This window comes from Falco peregrinus, chromosome 3 (assembly GCF_023634155.1).
Source record: "Falco peregrinus isolate bFalPer1 chromosome 3, bFalPer1.pri, whole genome shotgun sequence".
Lineage (NCBI taxonomy): Eukaryota > Metazoa > Chordata > Aves > Falconiformes > Falconidae > Falco > Falco peregrinus.
Genome location: NC_073723.1, coordinates 52,711,180 through 52,724,219, shown reverse-complemented (window position 1 = coordinate 52,724,219; position 13,040 = coordinate 52,711,180). Strand labels below are relative to the sequence as shown.

The 13,040-nt window shown below is 36.8% G+C and overlaps 1 protein-coding gene across 3 annotated transcripts in view; it reads left to right on the top strand.

The window, feature by feature from the left end:
* ASXL3 (ASXL transcriptional regulator 3) overlaps positions 1 to 13,040 on the top strand; it is a 128,114-nt gene that overhangs the window by 55,708 nt on the left and 59,366 nt on the right. For 2 of the 3 annotated variants that reach the window (XM_055800193.1, XM_055800194.1), the window contains exon 1: positions 3,382 to 3,489. Coding sequence is in view for 1 of the 3 variants with exons in the window: in XM_055800195.1 (XP_055656170.1) it covers positions 1,543 to 1,651; positions 2,980 to 3,091 (221 nt within the window). In the remaining 2 variants the exon portion in view is untranslated. Of the gene's footprint in view, positions 1 to 1,542; positions 1,652 to 2,979; positions 3,092 to 3,381; positions 3,490 to 13,040 lie in introns of those variants that run through there. The other variant, XM_055800195.1, reaches the window with a different exon arrangement.

Here is a 13,040-nt window from a genome sequence, read left to right as displayed (position 1 = left end):
TATTAGGGTTATAATATTACAGTACTCAGATATCAAATATCTGATAAGCTTATCAACAAGCAGCATTTTTACCTGTACTTTTTGATTTTAGATGTAGTAATGTGATACTTAAGTCATCAATAGTGAATAAATTATATTGGACAGGACCTCCTGTCCTGAGGACACTTTATAGTTGAATTTTTACTGGAAGTGCAATTACCACACTATCTGTCTTGCCACTAACTTAATACATGTGCAGTAAGGATTAATTTTATTTTAACAGAAACATGGAAATCAGCAGAGAGCATCATCATATGAAAGATGACAATTAGAGTCCGGTTTTATTTATTAAAAAATTCAGTCATGCAATTTTCAACTAAGACTGGATGTTGTGTTGTAATAATGCATAATAAAGAGCAATAGTTTCTGATGGACTTTTGAAGCCCTGTTCCTGGTTTATAGTTGAGTGTATAATTAATCCTGAAATACTTAGCAACACACTTAATTTAATGCACAGGCATTGTTCCACTTAACCAAGTGGAATATATTTATGTGGCTAAAGATAAGCATGCGTGCAGGCTCGGGACCCCAGGGAAGAAGCACAGTTTCACATTCCATCCCTGAGTTCACTGTGTACATTTGTCTGTAAATGGGGACAAAGACGTGATAGTACATCTATAAATCTGGTACTTTAAATTGAAATGAAATAAAATAATTTATGACTACCTTCTTACCCACCATTTCTTAGATCAACTTTTCAGAATAGTGTTAAGTGTAGCTAAGGTAGAAACACTTTGCTTTATTTTTCTCATGTAAACACGCATATATTACAAACACATCTCTATACAAGCACTCTTTTTTTCTTAATGTCTTGTGTTTCTTTTTAAATAGTCCTTTTAACATGCATTCCACAGTGGCATTGCAATTACTACCTTGAGTAGGTCAATCTCTTAATCTTTAAACCAACTCTAATTAGAAAAGATAGTGCTTCATAGAAGGTTCAAACATGCTTGTATTTTTTTATAGCAATGCATGCTGATTGTGTTAAGCCAGAAGAAGGCTTAACTATATATCACTTTTAATTTTAAATGTGTTCTTCCTGGGCTCTTTATTATTCTTTTGTTGCCTTTCATCCTATGGGATGCAGCTGCCCTTGAACTTGGTACTGTTTTGATCGTTCATGTGCAGCAGCCACATTGTCTGTAACATTTCAAAACTGAGGCTTCATGGTGTTATTTACGAAGTAATTTCACATAAATATTTGGACTTTGGTTCTCCCAGAATGTGGAGCTGGTTGCTGTATGAAGAAAAGCATAATTCTAATTCACAGACTTTTTGCCTCGAGCCTAGGGGACAGATGCATATGATTAAGTTTGAAACTGGCCTGTTATTGTAATGTAGATGTTTTCAGGGTTGAGAGAATTTAAAAAAAAAAGGGTGTGGGGGGTGGGGGGTGGGGGGGAGCAAAAAAAGCTGGACAAGCATGAGTTTTAGAAAAAATAGACCGATGGAATAGTTTTACAAGAGGCACTCAGTCTTGGACTGCACAATTTTATTTTGCAGTGGAACCTCTCCATTAGCTTGCCTGAATGCAATGCTTCATACTAACACTCGTGTAGGTGATGGAACATTCTTCAAAATCCCTGGGAAGTCAGGACTCTACGCTCTCAAAGTAAGTTTAAATTTTGTATATGGCAAGTGCATAGCACTATTAATCCATTTTATGAATGTCTCAATAGAGATAAAGGTAAACAGATTAGATTCTTTAGAGAGGAAATGACCTGATAGTCCTTCTAACTGCTTTCAGATGTCTTTTGAAAGGATTTATAATGAAAGTAAACATCAAATGTTTTATCCTAGAAAGCATATACATGTTCTTACATTTGGCATATGGTATAAAAAACACGTAGCATAGCTAAAATGCTGCTTTTTCAGAGTTGCTCACAGAAAGGCCTTTGTTTTATGAGCAGTAAGCTCAAGAGGATCACTGTCTTCCTCATTAAGTAATTGTTTTAACCTTTTATTTTTGAATAGTGTAACATTATTTGCAAGTCTGATATAAAGCAGCTTTTAATTTACAGGTTGCATTATTGCTTTTGAGAAGGAATATAATTATAGTGATAGAATTTTGCCTTTATGCTATTTCTATTCCTTTTCCTCTTTATTTTTCTTTTTTGGTCTGTATATAATGGTTTCTGTGGGTGGAAATTTTTTCTTGCTGTAGATGGTCAAACTTAGAGGGGTTTCACAATAGGAGCGGAGGAATGTGAGTCAGAGGTGAGAAACAAGAAAGTGACATTATATATTTGGCAGTCTGAATGTAGTCAGTTACAATTTTGGGCTGGGGGGAAGGATCTTTTGTAATTTATTACAGACTTATTTGATGTAAGGGTTTTAAACATATAAAACGATATAGATTTGCCTGTTGCTGATAACTAAAAATTCTGTATCTGAGCTTGAATTAGTAGTTTTCAGAAGCTCTATTTCCTAATTTACTAAAACAAATGCTGTTGTTTTTCTTTAAATCGGGAGATATTCTTGGCACAAATCCAGGTATTCACAATCTCTCTCATGCTTGTGAGCTCCAGGTTGCTTCAGTTATTTGAATTCAAAAAACAGGGAAAGGCAGAAAAGAAACATTAAAGGATTTGTGTTTTGCTGCAATGTTGTGGACACTCAGCTGGAAAACCAGGATTTTTAACAGCCAAACAAGTCTGGTTTTGTTTTGTTGCAAGATCTTGCATTTTATTCGACATTTTTAAAAAAAGTATGTTACGACTTTACAAAATAGCTTTTTTGCTTTTGCTTGGCAAGTTGTCTCATGAAATCTGTTTTTATATCTTTCTCTGAAGTCCCTCCCAAGCATATTTTATTTTATTCTAGTTTTTGAAATGTAAGCATGAGGAGTACACTGCAGTAATCTATTTTCGCAGATGCAGCAGGATCATGATTGATTTTTTTCTTGTTAATTTCAGTTTTCTTTTTCTTTTTTAATGGTAGAAAGAAGAATCAACATGCCCTACTGATGGAACATTGGATTTAGGATGTGAATCTGAGTTAGATGGCGCTGAAATGGCTGAGACAAACAATAATAATGGAGAAGAAAATGGTGGTAGGTATTTTAATTTTGATGTTAGAGGGCACATTTTGGGAAAAGAAACAGTGTTGTTTACTTAAGATTTTCATGGTGTGGTTTCTAAACAGTATTAGTGTTGTGTACTCAATGGAACTATTTTTGACTGACTCCCTCTTTTTTGACCTTGTAAAGAAATCATTAACACCAAGTGCCTCTATTTGACTTAGATTTGTAAAAGACAATGAGTAATGATGTTGGGTGTGCTTTAAGTAACTAATTTTTTGGCTTACAATTTTTTTGTTCTAGGCCCCACAGCTAAAGAGTAATTTGCTTTATTGGGCATCAGACTTGCAGCTGTCAGATAGACATCTCACTGATTTCAGAGTGGGCATGTGGGGTTGGTCCCTCAGTAGAGTTCTGGGCACAGGACAAAGGTTTGTATTTTTTTTTGTTTCAGGCAGAGATTCTCCTGGGTGCCATGTTGATGTAAAGACATGCTGAAGTATGAGATTGTGAATTTTTTTCTCTGAGATAATGACAAACTAAAACATTGCAAGAACTTGAAAATGACAACCTTAGAAATATTTTTTTCTTTTTGAGAGGTAATAATTGCTCATTAAGAAAACAGTTCTTCAGTCACCTAAAATTACTTGCAAGTAATAGAAATTGAATATTCTTCTTATTAAAACTACACTCATTTAATTCTTATAAACTGAATGCTTTATAATAAAATCAAGTTTCCCAGGACCTCTGAAACAAATCTTTCCTTGATCAGTTCTTCTCTTCTGCTGCCACTTGACAACCTGTCCCACTGCTGGACTGCATTCTACTGCTTTGGTTCACTTCATATATGGTGAGAGGGTGTCCTGTTTACAACTAGGACATGAAAAAGCTCAGCTCATGTTGTTCTGCTACAGACTTCCCTTTTTGGTCTTGAGCAACTTAGCTTCCATGCTGCACCTGTACAGGACTGATACTACTATTTCAGTATTACTTGCTACCAGCACTGAAAAAAATCACAAAATGCTCAGTGACAGGAGTAACAGAACTACCTAAGACAGGTTGTTGTGGATCTAGTGGTGAAATTTTGAAGCTTAGTGGGAAAAAAAAAACAAGTGAAGAATTATTAAATAGCTCTGTGTCTTCATTTTCTTTGATATTTTATGTCTAGAAGTTAACAGACTCTGAACGTGCGGTGGTTTTATGCTTAGGTAATATATATGACATGTATAAGTGAACATACCTATTTGTAGTTCTTCAACAATTCCTGTCTGATATTCTGACAAACTGTTCCTGTATACTTTCCTAAGTCACAGGAAGAATACAGGGGTGAAAAGCAGTGCAAATACAGTTACAGATACGTAAAGCAAAAGTTGATGTTACTTGTTATAAACAAATAAAAGTCATGGTAAAACCTTGGAAATTATTTAGGAGTGATAGGATGTAAATAAGGATGCCAGAATGCCTGAAGTAGAAAATTACTGGGTTTTGACTGAGAGGAGGCTGCATACTATTTTCACAGTTTACAGTAATAAAAATAATTCTAGCATTTGTGGTGACATAAAAGAGCAGCTGCTAAAATTAAACGTTTTAAAATATTTTGGATAGAGCAGTACATCACACCTAGATTGTTTTAAAACCTGAGAACTTTCCCTCATGTTTCATCTTTAACCAATCTTGGAAAACTGATATATTTAACTTTTCAAAACCAAGTAATTTTAAATTTTTGATGTCATGCACTGGATATTTTTAAAAGGAGTAAATGGGATGGCAATAGTGAGTTTATACTGCATATAGAAAGACCAACGCTGGATGTGATCTATAAGGAACTGAAGACAGCATATCTTGTATCAGTCAGCAGATACAGAACATAAAACATGTTTGATCATAGCTTTTCTTGAGACAAAGTTTTGTTGTTAAAGATATCTATTCATATATGTGTAGAACTCTGTAAGTGATTTCATTTACAGTATAGAATGCTTGGCTTAAAAACAGGGCCACATCTGAGAAATGCAACCAGTTTTAAGTGGACTGAAAAGTACAAATTACTAGATTTGCAAAGGTGTAGGAATCACCATCCACAGTAGGTATTTTTGCTGTTCTCTTGAAGATGTGACTTGACTACTCTTCATTCAATATCTTTGTCAATACTTTTTGAAAAGTATAAAAACCTTCATGATTAATTTTGTTGATAATAAATAATGATGTTGAGATCCCTCTTTATTGCCTTGTAAATGATTACAGTTGAATAACATGGATTTTTTTTAGGCTGTAAAGGGAAGAAAAAGGGTCACATTTGCACGCTGGAAACATGTATTCAGTAAATCAGTAAATCTGAAAAGTGTTTAAGGATCACAATGGAAAATGAATTGAACATAAATTAGATGCTTTTGCTAATTAGTCCAGTGCAGTTCTTGGACTGTAATTCTGGTAGTACTGATAAAAGAATATAGGCATAGTGTTTCCTTTGGGTGTAACGCTAGTTAAATGATTACTAATGTATTGCATTCATTACAGCTATAAGAAAGAATTAAGAAAAATAGGAAAGGATTTTGAAAAGGCACATAAGAACTCCTGAGTGAACAGGAGTTCCAGTCAGCCATCCCTGGAAAGGTCATGGAACAACAGCTCATCCTGGCTGTCATCTCTAAGCATGTGGAGGAAAAGAAAGTTGTCAGGAGTAGTCAACATGGATTCGCCAAGGGGAAATCATGCCTGACCAACCTAACAGCCTTCTGTGATGGAATGGCTGGCTGGGTAGATGAGGGGACAGCAGTGGGTGTTGTCTGCCTTGACCTCAGCAAGGCTTTTGACACTGTCTCCCCTCATAGGTGAACTCAGGCAGTGTGGGTTAGATGGGTGGACAGTGAGGTGGGATGAGAGCTGGCTGAATGGCAGAGCTCAGAGGGCTGTGATCAGCCGCACAGAGTCTAGCTGGAGGCCTGTAGCTGGCGATGTGCCCCAGGGGTCAGTGCTGGGTCCAGTCCTGTTCAGTTTATTCATCAGTGACCTGGATAAAGGGACATGGTGTGCCCTCAGCAAGTTTGCTGATACAAAACTGGGAGGAGTGGCAGATACATCAGTGTGTTGTGTTGCCATTCAGTGAGACCTAGACAGGTTGGAAAGCGGGATGGAGAGGAACCTCATGAAGTTCAACAATGGCAAGTGTGAGGTCCTGCACCCGGGGAGGAACAACCCCACGCACCAGTACAGGCTGGAGGTGACCTGCTGGAAGGCAGCTCTGTGGAGAAGGACCTGGGAGTCCTGGTGGACAGCACGCTGGCCATGAGCCAGCAGTGTGCCCTGGTGGCCAAGAGGGCCAATGGGATCCTGGGGTGCATCAGGAGAAGCGTGGCCAGCAGGTGGAAGGAGGTTGGCCTCCCCCTCTGCTCTACCCTGGTGAGGCCATGTCTGGAGTGCTGTGTCCAGTTCTGGGCTCCCCAGTTCAGGAGAGACAGGGAACGACTAGAGAGGGATACAAAGATGGTTAGGGTACTGGAGCATCTCCCTTGTGAGGAAAGGCTGAGGGAGCTGGGGCTGTTCAGCCTGGAGAGGAGAAGACTGAAGAGGGGGCCTTATCAATGTCTGCAAATATTTTAAGGGTGAGTGTCAAGAGGACGGGGCCAGGCTCTTTTCAGTGGTGCCCAGCGACAGGACAAGGGGCAACAGGCACGAACTGCAGCACAGGCAGCTCCATCTGAGTATGAGGAAGAACTTCTTTACCTTGAAGGTGGCAGAGCCCTGGCACAGGCTGCCCAGAGAGGCTGTGCAGTCTCCTTCTCTGGAGACATTCAAAACCTGCTCTGTGCAGCCTGCTCTAGGAGAACCTGCTTTAGCAGGGGGCTGCACTAGGTGATCTCCAGAGGTCCCTTCCAACCCTGGCCATTCTGCAATTTCATAAATACCTCGTTTGCCTTGGGAAATTTAAGGGGGGCAGTCTAGTTAGTTTATCAAAGATGAGGTGGTGACTTAATCAGTTTGTAAATGTTTGAGAAAAAATATTTGTATAGAAAATACTTGGTTTAGCAGACCAAATCTAACAAGATGCCTATCAATTAAACTTTTCACACTAAAGCTGGGATTATTTTTCTTTCCAGGAGACTATTCTGTGGCATAAAAATAACATTTGATTCAGTATAAAACACACTTTATGAAATTCTCCGACTTGTGTTTTATAAAAGGTCAATAAATAGTGTGTCTCCTTTCAGCCTTAGTATGTGTGATACATACCAGGATGGGTGTTGTTTGCACATTGTATTCTTAATTGCCCAATTGATTGCATTTTTATTTGCTCTTGTTTCCACTGTGGTAGAGTGCAGAAGCCCCAGTTCTGACAGAGTGATCAGAAATTGCCTAGCAGGAATTTTAGAAGTGCCACTTTAGGGTTAGCTGGAAGCAGAGGATGAAACCCTAAGCAACAGCCTCAGTCCGTTTGTAGGCTTTTAGATTATAGTCTTCAGCTTTAGGGCTAAAAAGTACCAGATGACACTCAGAGAAGAATTATTCCCCAGCAGGCACAATTTTCCCAGCATAACTGCAGGCTACTGAACAATTTTATTAGCATAATAATATAAAAATTCCTCACAGTTATAAACACATGACTTGGTGAAAGCTGTTATTCCATATCGATATTGCTAAAATCACAACTGGAATGGTCTCACCGTTAGATTATTCAGATACTGTGGAGACAATTTTTTTCCCCACCTTCTCCAGAGGCGTATGTTAAAGAAACTCTGTAAGCTACAGTTGGTTTTGTTTGGAATGGGTTTTCTATAGAAGCTCTCCAGCAGTCTCGTATCTTTTTTATAAATTCTATTTCCCTCAAATACAGGGGCAGCATGTAAAGATGCAGTCAGTATCAGTAAAAGAATTAAAATCTCAATTACTGTTGCCTGGGAAAATGATGACTGTAATATCCTTTTGCCTGTCAATAGGATGTTCTGTTCTCAAAAAGCATTTCTCCCTAGGGTTTCTGAAGCCAGGGCTAATCCATCAACCACAGAGCACAGTTGATTAAAAATTGTCTTCGTGCAAGCCAATGGAATGCACAATGATGTAACTGTGGAGGAGGTAGCAATTCCTATGGTGGTGTGACTTCCTTCCCCTACCCAACCCAAACATAGGTTCGATGTTTGCCCAAATATGAGCAACATATGTCTCCTCTTCAGGCACTTTGGTTTTCAGTACTTCCTAAAACTGTAAGTTTTTCAATTGCGAACATGAAGCAGCGGAATTAATTTCTTAGGCAGTTTTCCTATATATACTAAATTAAATGATGGACAATAGAGGATCAGATTCATGCTGAATCCTGAAATTTTGTCTTCATACCTACTGTCTGTGGTCTTGAACACCTTGTGCATTTTGGACTAGGAAGCTACTAGGATAACTCCTGTAGTGAGGAATGAATATTCACCATTGTTTCAAACCTGAAGTCCACATTTAGATCTTCAGTTCCTTTCCAGGAACAGAATTTCTGGCGATTCAGGGAAACCTGTTACCCTCAGCATCTGTCTCTTAGGAATAATATCAGATAATTCTGCAGAATATGTCCATTGCACATGGCAGCATCTAGATGTGGGACAGGCTCTTCTAAAAGCAGGACAGTAACAGAATAGCAGCTCGAACATACAAACTTTTAGATGACATATCAGAAAGAGACAGCTTTTCCCTTTTTTTGTTTTGTTTTGGTGGTGGTTTGTTGTGGGTTTTTTTTTTTCATCTCCCTGCAAGCGGCTATAAAATAAAAATATTATACCCAGGGTTGATTTTAACTTCTGTTTGTTTCATTCCCACTGGAGGGGAGTCATAAGAATGAGAGAAGATATTGTAGAGCTTGAGGGATAGATCTTTCTCATCTGCTTTTTTTTTACTGTACAGTAGAGTTAATGAGGCCTAAGAAATTGGTGGCTTAGTGATGACAGGCTGTATATTTTTAGTGGAAAGTGTTGACTTCCTTTGGAATAAAGATTCACAGTTTTCAAAGCTTTGTGAAATGTTTAGGCTCAAAAGCACGCCGAGAATATAATATGATTCAGTGCAAGCTACCAAGCTGATGTGGTATTTGATGTCTTTTTCCAAAAAATACTATTCAATATTATTTATCATTTCACAGTGCTAGTATTGCTTTTCAAAAAGAGTATTATAGTCACAGTAGTGCCCTTGATATATTCATCTGTTTTTGCTTGCTTTGGCGAACTTGTTCAATTAACTAACTCCCAAACTGGTTTTCATTTTCAAGAGCTGATGGCAACAGTCGAGTTCTGAATTGTTCAGATTTTGCGAGTTGGGCTCTAGAGATCAAAGAATGATGGAGGTGAATTACTTGATACATCTGTGTTGGCAAAGCATGACCATTTATGTCAATACAAGTATAGATCTATGTCACCCAAAGAAAATATTGAATTTTATGGATATTTTAGAGAGAGATTTGTGTGTATGTTTTCCTAAGGGAGTTCTCTGTGAAGTTTCCTATCTCCAGAGTGTGTGCATACATTTTATGCTTGAGGTAGACTCTAGTCTTTAGCATATGGTAGCAATATTAATTTGTGTTTTGTAATGTGGCCATTAGTAAACAATCCTTCTCATCTGCTGTGGTTTCTGTAGCAAAGAAGGAAGTGAACTGCTGTTGTTTTTACTGGTTTGATTTTAAATCAGTATGGTCTGTCTGAAATCGGAATTAATGGTGCTATTTATTTTGGCAAAATAAGCCCCTTAAAGCACTCCAGAAATTTTTCCTGTCCATTTAGTTACAGAAATCTGTTTATAATTATTCTTAATAACTTTCACTGGCAATGAGGTAGAATAATTTTGAGTTGTATTCCTACAAAAATCGTTTCTTTGATGAAACTCTTCTAATATGCTTTAGGTAGGTGTAATATTTCTGGAGCAGGGAAGGTAAAGGGTAATAACAAATAACAGAGATAGCCTATAGAATTTGAAATTAAAAGATAGCATTGCTGATTTTTATAAATGATAGCCTTTCAAAATACTTGCCAAAACTGGTCTTGGAAAAATGGAAGAGAGGAAGTTATTTTAAATGGAGGTTGTCAAAAACATTTTTAACGTGCTCTCCTTGCTAAGTAATTCTAATTCTATGATTCACGTTAACACTCTGTGAACACTCACTAAAGGAGGTCTTATCTTCAGAAACCCAGCTGCTCCTCCAGCTCATACCCTAACACTTTATGGCTTAATAGTTGTTTTTTGCTTTATTCCTTCACTCAGTCCTGGCCCTTGAAGAAGCTGATTTAAAGAATGGAGCCTAATTATTCTCCACTAAATGGAAATGCCTCCTGTAGGCTTAAAACTGTTCTTGTTCGCCTTTTCTACTGTAGCAATAATGGTGAATCGCCTTTATTTGCTACCCAAATATTTTTCCTTCATCTGTCACATTCTTTCAGGGTTCTTTTTATTCCTCCGTAGCATCCAGTTTATTTTTAGCATTCTTTTCTGATAAAGCTTTTGAAGCGAACATGGATCTGATAATATTCATGCATCTCCAGTGTTTATGGACAAAGCAGTTGCAGCTTTCCAAAGTTGAACATATGTACAAAGACCACTGTCTCTTCTTGCATTTGTTTTTCTTTTACTGTGTTTGGTTTCCATAGCAGAAATGCCTGCTTTGTTCTTAAGGCATTGTGTTTTTAACTAGGATCATCACTGTTAATTTCAAACACTTACATATTTTTCTGTCATATTTTCCCCTTTTTTTACTTTTGCCCCATTCAGAGAAGAGCAGTTGGACTTTATCCATATAAATGAACAAATAAATACAATTTTCTCTGCTCACAGACATTGTATTATAGTGAGATATTGGAACGGATTGATATAAATCATGCAGTAGCAGATCATGTTTTAAAGAACAAATTTATTCATTGTCTTATACTTGTATTTAATTTCTTACAGAAAAGTCAATTCATATTGTTTTGTAAACAATTAATATTGTTTATTGGTTGTCCTCTAAAAAAGCCTGTATATCAATTTTACTATCTTTTTTGTGAATAAAGTTAATGTTATTAAGCATTTATATAAGTTAACATAATTATTTAGATTTTAATATTTGTATCTTCTACTTTTGCAAGATAGGTCATGACATCTTATTTACTAGATGTTTATGTTTATAGCCATGATTTGTAACAACTGGTTTTAAACAGAAATGGAAATTTAAGTAAAACATGGAAAACAATATTTAAAATAGCTTCTTGCTATTTTAAGCTGCTAGATATATGAAGGAAAATATTTGTAATGTACAAAATATATTTTAGAAAGGAAGTATCATTTGTTGTTAGTAAATGAAGTTGACTTTCTGTAATCACCATGTTTTTAAAAAAATTTTAAGCAGCAGATTTCAGCCTCACATATCTATTTCTTTAGTCATAGACTACAGAAAAAAGTTTGTTTTTCAAAACTCAGCAGAACTAGGTTTCGGTTGCACTAAACCAAAGCAGCCTGAAGTGAGGTATTCCTTCTGTACCTGCAGAAGAGATTACAGTGATGGAAAATTCTTTATTGTTCTAGTGTGTTTGTTTCAGTTGCTTCACACAGTAGAACAATCCCTGTTCCTTGGTTTAACTTTGTTGTCAAAGCAAAACAAACCAATACACTGATAATATTTTTATTTAAAATTGAAGTAATGATAGAAATAAGAAGTATGGCCTCTAATGGACCCTGTCACAATTTCAGGGTTTATTGTTAAAAGAAAGAATGAATGAAAGCACAAAATTAAGATAGAGCTGTGTTTATTTTTACTCATGTGCTGTATCATGACTTGACATTAACGGTTGTAGTATTGAGCATCATCAGCTAGTGTTATCAAACTTGTCCAGGATGAACTTTATCACCAAAATAAATAGGGGAGACTCTTGGATAATGTCCTAGATCAGAGTAATGAAAATCAGACTTTCCCATCTGAACAAGAAAGTAATAGGAGTTGCAGTCATCCTGGAGAAGAGGAATAGTTTTTTCATGACAGGTCATGTTGTATCCTCTCTTAGGAGGGACAGCGAAGTATATAACATTTTCCATTCTTTAGGCATTTTTAAATATGTTCTGTTCTTGTCTCCTTAACTCTGGGGTTTGTGTGCTCACACTGTTTCTGCTTTTTTCTTCAGTTCTTTGGCTCTCAGACTTTGCCAGAAAACAGTAAAAAAAAATCTCTTTGAAACAAAAGACAAAAGCTGGGTAATTTGAAATGACAGGTTTTTATTTTGGTGTAGGTGTTCTTTGTCTCAGGAGCTTAGCTATTGCCGTGATTTAGATTACATAAACCAGCTATTGTTTTGTTTTCTGCTGACACTTTGCTGCTCCTTTAAGTTGTCTTTTTTGATAGTAAGCTTTGCTCATCATGTGGAAAAGATTGATCCAAAGCAGGTGATGCTGTAAACTCAGAGCCTGTTTTGTGTTCCAGCTTCTTTTTATATTTTGACAAATGCTTCAAGTATAAGGGAAGAAAGTGACAAACATCAGTTATAAATCTTATGACAAAATAGGATTTGTCTTATCTGCAAATGAAAATTTTTACTCTAATATGAAAATTATTTTGACATAATGCCAATGCCATAAAACAGTGTGTATTCTCTGTTGGTGAGGTAAGTATTAATTATTTTTTCTTTCAGTGTGAAAGCAAATGTTTAATATCATGGTAACAATTAATTATTGATGACTAAATTGTCTCTATTCGATCTTTTTTTCTTACAAAGTCATTACAATATTTCTTTTACAAAATTGCTGGTGAGAGAATTAGAATGCTTCTTAGGTGTCTGCTCATCCCACTGAAGGATGGGAGGAGAAAACCATAGGCAAACAGAAGCGTTGGGCAAAGATCATTTCTGGCACATGTCTGTGTGTCTTTGAGTGGCTTCAAACTATTCTGGTAGGTGTGCGAACTATGGCAAACGTTGGAAAACCACATACAGCTGCGTATCTTTATAAAGAAGGTATATCAACATGTAAGCCAGCTTTGAGCAGCGCTGGAGGACAAACTGGA